General features: G+C 33.7%; 1 protein-coding gene across 3 annotated transcripts in view; it reads left to right on the top strand.

Annotated features, from left to right (window-relative positions):
• Positions 1-801: 801 nt before the first annotated feature.
• Positions 802-7,050, top strand: part of LOC124363258 (fatty-acid amide hydrolase 2-like) — a 30,744-nt gene continuing 24,495 nt past the window's right edge. Inside the window, exons 1-3 of one of the 3 annotated variants that reach the window (XR_006922536.1) lie at positions 802-967; positions 1,457-1,665; positions 2,710-2,929. Coding sequence is in view for 1 of the 3 variants with exons in the window: in XM_046818464.1 (XP_046674420.1) it covers positions 1,489-1,665; positions 2,710-2,929 (397 nt within the window). In the remaining 2 variants the exon portion in view is untranslated. Of the gene's footprint in view, positions 968-996; positions 1,178-1,456; positions 1,666-2,709; positions 2,930-7,050 lie in introns of those variants that run through there. The other 2 variants (XR_006922537.1, XM_046818464.1) reach the window with 2 other exon arrangements.

Genomic DNA, 7,050 nt, shown 5'->3' with positions numbered 1-7,050 from the left:
GTATATTGTTAAAGCCATCTATGGTGAGCTTTTTCAAATAAAGAGAAATTATTGTGGGGATACTAAAATTTTAAGTTGTTCCTTGTATTAAAGTAGCATCAGGAGGTAAACTCGTTATACAAGTCACGCCTAAATAATGGTTTTAATAATAAAGAAAGCTAAATATTGTTTATCTCGGTCATTGTAAATAATACTGCTTCTCAAACACATTATTTTGAAGTGACATACCATACTTATCTATTTTACAGGGGCATATATAGTATGTATACTTTTCAAACTTATGTATTTAATAGTATACATTTTTTCCAATGAATTTAAAGTGTATTTTTTCAAGTTTTGTAATTATTTCTGCTCTAGATATCAATATGTTTGTAAAACCAGCCGAACAAAGAGAAGATATGAATTCCCAGGAGCTAAAACGCATAAAAAATTAGTTTACCAACAGGTCAATGTCTCAGAAGATGAATACATAAAGAAATGCTAGTAACTTATAAATTGATTCAACTATACCTGTATATGTAAAAATCCAAGGAAGCCCATATTCTTAGACATTGTGTTGAAAAGTAGGTGCATATTATCATACAAGGCCAGTAAAACGAGGAAAACCGTCTAAAATCACTATAAAACAGTTTACTGTTTTTGTTATTATAATATAATATACTTTTTAAACAGTAAGCCTAGAATTATAAATAATATTTAATAAGCAGGTAAAGGTAAACTTCCAGTCATTACTAATCTGGATTTATTACATAATTCAGCACTGGAGAAGGCTAATTATGCGGGTAATCAATGCTGACTATGACAAAATGCTGCATGAAGATTCATACAACCTTACAAGTCATGCCCTTGGTTCTGACTTGTTCCTGTAGAAGAGAGAGAGAGAGAGCATAATCAGAGTGAGTGAGAGGGACAGAGATATCACCTGCTTCTCTACTCAACTCCTTGCTATCAGTCTGTTGATTACTTTGTAAGTGTATATCAAGACTTTTTATCTCTTACAAGTCAAATCAGTTCGTTTTGAAATGTTTTATTTGTAATGTTAAGAAGATAATACTATAAGAGTAAGAGTAAGAAGTTCAGTGGTTTTTAGGAAAGTTAAAAAAGAAGAATTGTTTATATTTAAAATCAAACATAACCTTATAATTGCAAAACTCTTCTACTTCAGAAATTTTCTTATGTATATATATATATATATATATATATTTCTCTTTCTACAGAAGTTGATGTATCTTTGACTGACTAACTTTATAACTGTATCAATTGTAGTTTTAAGAATACAATTTCAAAATTTTAATTAATAAATCAAATTAAAACGTAATTCTTAATTTCTCAAACTTGCTAGAATTTTATTCTAAATGAATACAATTTAAGAGGTTGGGGATGGTTAGGTGTAGTGTCTTACAGATTTGCAAAAGAAAATAATTATAATTATTTAACATTTAAATTATGTTCACAGACATGAAGAGGTGATACAAATATAGATCCAGAATGTCCTGTTTGTTGTGGGTGTCTGTGGTTATGCACAACATCATAGACACTGTAGTTGACTTAGTGTTTCGGCTTATTTACTGCAGTGGTGCAAGGAGCAACAAGTTGAGGCCAATTAAACATCCGTTTCTGATCAACAGTGCCTCTTCTCTGGCTGCGAAAATAAGAACAAAACAGGTAATTCAATATCACGTGATTAATTTTGTTTAAGAAATTTTAAATGAGTAGAGATGATGTAAACTGTTAGCTATTTACTTATGTATAAACATGAATCTTTCACAAGCTGATAGAAAACTTTCCACTTCACTGATAAAAGATATTGTAAAAGATCATTCTTGGGGCATTCCCCCAAAAACATTCAAATTTTTGAAACTTTAATATAGTTTTACGTCTCTGAATAGATTATGTTGACAATTGATATTCATAATTGTGGAGGCACTGCTTTAGCAGGCTGTGCAGGATTAATGATTGAAATTGATTACACTTATGTAGAAATGTAATTACAAAATATATGTTTTTATTGTCTGTAAAACACAGTGCATAGTGTACAAATTCACATTGAGGAATGGTAATAAGTAAACAAGTTTTTACAAAAGTAAAATTCTGCTTGACTTCTGAGCCATCGTATCTAGTACTTGCTCTGGAGAAACTGATACTTTCCTGTAGTAGACAGAGAGTAAGACAAGTGCAGTCAACCGATATTTCCCTTTTTTGCTCCTTAAGAAGTTCTTGACCCATTTCAATGTTGAGAACATAATTTAGCAATACATGTCAATAATACTGAATTATCTAAATAATAATAATCGTTTGCTAAAAAAGTAATTTAAAAAAACTAAAAATTTGGGGTGGTCTAGACCCCTTGGATCCCCTTGCTGGCTACATCCTTGGCTTTTCTTTACACAATATTTTTTCACCACACTGTATGTTCATGGTCTGTTTTCAATACAGCTTAGATCTGCGTGAGTCATTTCTTCCCTCGTAGCTGATTTTCCCTCTCCTAAACATTACTTTTCCTATGTAAACATTTGAAATTCGTCATTCTGATATTTTTTGATAGTCCTAAGTTCAAATAGCTGATTATAACACCATAATGAATTAATGGATGAACAACTGTCATAATTTGTTAATATTTAGTATTATCTTTGAAAACTTAGTCTGTACCCTCTTGTAATATACATGTGAGTTATTATTAACACAATCTGCTACATATCAATGATTCAGCTCTCGTCGGAGAAGCTGGTCCAGGCCTGCATAGATCGTATAGTGGAGGTGAACGCAGACCTCAACTGTGTAGTAGACTCCAGGTTCCAGGAGGCACTGGCAGAAGCTCGGAGTGTGGACCAATTCTTAGAGTCTACATCTCTATCAGTTGACGAACTCGAACGTGACAAACCCTTCCTTGGAGTCCCTTTCACTTGTAAAGAGAGCATTCAGGCAGCAGGTAGTGTCAGCATTAAGCATCTTTTAAATTTAAAAACATCTATTTTTTACTGAAGCTAACTTTCTAATTGATTAACTCCTTTCTTAGTATGATGACACAATAATATTTTAATAAATTCAAATTTTAATAAATAATATGTTTCACTTGGGAAACATCAACTGATCTGATAATATTGAAATAAATAGTTTTATGTTGTAATATATTTACCATAAATTACTATTTTATAACTTACCTTTTTTAATATTTGAAAGTTAAATCAACAATAATTTGCAATCAGTGTTTATTTAAACCTCAACACTTTATGTACTAAATAGTGCATTTAAACATTTTTTTGAAAATGATATGATACTGTTACTGACTGTTATAACAGCAGTAGTGCCAACCTAGTAGTGTAGGACAAAAATGGATTTACAAAAGTTGTTTTACTCAGGAATGGCTAGTGGTATTTATGTCCACGTAAATAGTAGTAAATAAAGAAGTTGCAATATATTATATTATTTTTCATCTTTTAGAAGCTAGTTAATAAATAGTTTAAAAGTGTAAAAATATCAAGCCACAACTTCATTATAATAATGGCAACCAGACAGACAGTGGTCCACTATTGTTTGTGATGCAAAGAACTTCAAACTGAGTTTGTAATTTTTTTAAATCTGTAAAACTAAAGCATGTTTCTTTCTTTCTTATTTACTTAATGACAGCTCTCTTATACACAGTGAAGTTCAGCCTGTAGTTTAACCTTGTTTGTACTAATATTTTAATCTTCATTATATTTAATAATTAATATTTTATACATTGGCAAAACTAAATACATTTAAAACAGTGTTTGTTAGAAATCTTCCAAATATTAAAATGAAAACATAATGAACTTGAAAGTCATCACTTTGTTCTCAACCTCAGTTATGAAAAATACTGGAACCTAAGCGCTGCTTTTGGAGTGACAGCTCTATATGGACCTCTTAGAGCACAAAACATTTCTAATTTTTAATTTTTTTAAACCTATTTTAATAAATAAAAAAATAGATTTTTACAATTTTTAATTTGTTGTTTCTATTTTGACCTATGGCCTGATCATTTAAGGAGCAGCCTCAGTTAACTCTGGAGGGTTTTTAAACTACAAAAAAATCTGTTAGAGTGATGTGGTGTGGCCGTACTTATGACAGTTGTGGGGCAGAGTTCATTCATGAAAACCTAATTCACTGTTCATACTTCCTGTCTCGATTTTTGGATTAAAAAAAAACTGCAATCTTTCCCCACATACAATCAATCACCTGTATTCCTGCAGAAACAGAGATACACTCATCATTCAGCATCACCAGAGCAAAATCTTCAAAAGGTCCATTTCATAAGTTGGTTTCAAAAATTGTACTTAGTCGTCTGGAGTGACAGGATATTCAGAATGGGTAAGGTTAGGGGTAGGGGCTGCCTCCTATCGAGATCCATGAGGAAGAATTAGGGCACTAATCTCAAAGTCATGTCCCCCCGGAAGAAGGGGAGGCCAACTCTGAACCAGCCTCTCCAGTCAAAGCAGGCAGGGATGGCACACCCTTGTTGAGGCTAGCAAGAACCTCTGATACTTAGGGAACGGACCCCACCAACTCCAACAGTCATTTCCCGCAGTAGACTAAACCTATCAAACTACCCTTGCACCCCATAATCTTGGCATTTGCGGTTAGTGATGTGCCGCTCCTGGACATCCATGGTTGCCCTGATTTAAGTGACACATTGGTTTTTGCTGTTCCCAGTGGTAGGTTCAACTGGAAGGTATAAACCAGCCAGAAGTGATCCCTACTGGGTAAATAGAATTACTAAAAATCTGTTCTGTTTTACCTGCTGTGTTATAAAACAGCTGTGTTTTATACTAGCATGTGTCTGTCTCTTAATAACTTCACAGCCTGGTAAGCTGTTATGACTATTAAAGGTCTTTTCTGATGTAAATGTAATAGTTTTTATTTTAAATTAGCCCAAGCATCATTCGCTTTCTTTTGATAAGGAAAGAAATTAACTTAAGAAAAACCGTAAACTAGATTGGATATCACACATAATTACAGAACTAAAAATCATATTAAACCACCTCTTATTGCTGTCCAAAGGATCGGTCTCATCTGAAATAACATCTCAACAAAAACATTTGCAAAAGGCATTGATAAAAGCATAGAAACTGAGTGACTATGACAATAAAGTTTTAAATTGAAATAACATATCTAAAACCATATGGAACATAGTTTAATGAAATGTTACAGTAAATAAATCATCATAAAAGAAGAATTGTTAATTATTTTAATGAATAGTTTACAAATACTGCCACAAAACTATCAGATTCTCAGATTGATGATGATAGAGCGACAGCATTTATATTCTCCAGCTCGCATAGCATCTACATCTCTGAGGTTTCTGTGGCCGAGGTCTGGGGAGTGGTAAGGCTGCTGAGGGATCTCGGTTCTTTTCCATTGGATGACATTCATTATTTTGTAGCCCTTGTTTTCACACATTTAGTCAACATCTCTTTTTCATCCAGAAGTTTTCCATCAGTTCTCATAGTCAGGAAAACCATACCCATTTTCAAATCAGGCTCAATGGAAGATCAGGCTTTTCTAAAAATTTAGAGTCAAAAATGAGTGAAAATTTGTTATCTTTTCTTTAGAGAAATAATTCTTTAAGTCCTCAGCAACATGTTTTCATCAAGTCCAAATCCACCACTACAGCCACTATTTCCATCCATTAACTCTGTCCTTACTTTATTGGACAGCAAAATAGTTTCTATTGGAACATTTTTTCACTTCAATAAGGTTTTCGATTGTGTTATACATGAAGTCTTGTTGGGCAAGCGTTATTGTGTGCGTGGGTTCAAGTCCCTCATATCTGGAAGGAGGAAAGTTGTGCAACTCGCAAGTGATTAAAAATGTATCTGTCAGACATTTAGAGTTCTCAGTAATGAAGTCCCTCAGGGTTCCATTCTTGAGCCAAACTTTTCGTATCTACATGAACGATCTGCCTTCAGTCATCCAGTCCACAAAATTAAGAGTAGAAAACAATTGGTTTACTTTTGACTTATGTTTAAAATGCAAATCATCTGCTTTTTCACCAAGCTTCTTGGTCTTTCCGTGGACAAGCCACTCAGTTGGGACTTCCACATGGAACATGTTTGTCAACGTCTTTGTTCCATCTGCTTAGCTCTGAGCCGCCTCTCCCGGGTCTGCAGTCTTCAGGTGCTCCTCACGGTAATACGTACTTCTCCAATGTAGAATCTATACTACAATATGGGGTGATATTTTGGGGGGGGGTCTCAGATGGCAAGAATTTTATTGAAATTTTTAGAATGCATTAAGTGGTGCATTAGAACTGTTTTAAAGCCAAGAGTCATGTAGACCCCATTTTAAAAATCATTTAAATTTCTGATTGTTGTGGGCTTGGTGGGTTGTTAGTGGGTATAAAATCAGATGTGTGTAGGTCAAATTTAATTGTCCAAATTCAGTGACATCATAAGATGTGGGTTGGCTGTCAAACTACACAAGTGGTGGCACATGTTTAAAGTTGTGTATATATTTAAATATGAATAATATTTTCTTTTCAAATTTACACCAAACTAGCAGTTGCCCGCGGCTTCACATGCAATTTCCTGTTGAAAAACAGTACACTATATTCACGTATTCTTCTCTATCACATTCTAAACATTCCTGAGATATTTGATAGTCGTTCCGTAAATGTTAAATTAGTCATTAGATTTCAAAATTTTAAGTTGACTTTGTAGATTATAGCGATGTGAAACCCCATTATCCAATCGAAAACTTGCTAGGAGTCTGCATATTCTTTAACAGGCTGAATAAACTACAAATAATAGAGTACCTATCAGTAAAAACATGCAAAACTGCGTAACAAAGTACGAGTAAGGCAACAGTCACGTCCCGTTATATACCAGTCGGAGCCGCAATGTTATAATGTAATATATAATGTGAGGGGGGGGGAGAATCTTCAAGACGTAGCGTTTTACTTTCCTGACAGATCAGATCCAAACCTCAAGAGTGGTAGTTTTGCGTAGAATTTTATATTTTATACTAGCAGTTTCCCACGGCCTCGCACGCAATTTCCTGTTGAAAAAACACGAAATTCACGTATTCTTTTTC

Source organism: Homalodisca vitripennis, chromosome 5, assembly GCF_021130785.1.
Source record: "Homalodisca vitripennis isolate AUS2020 chromosome 5, UT_GWSS_2.1, whole genome shotgun sequence".
Lineage (NCBI taxonomy): Eukaryota > Metazoa > Arthropoda > Insecta > Hemiptera > Cicadellidae > Homalodisca > Homalodisca vitripennis.
This window is presented reverse-complemented; position numbering and strand designations above follow the sequence as displayed.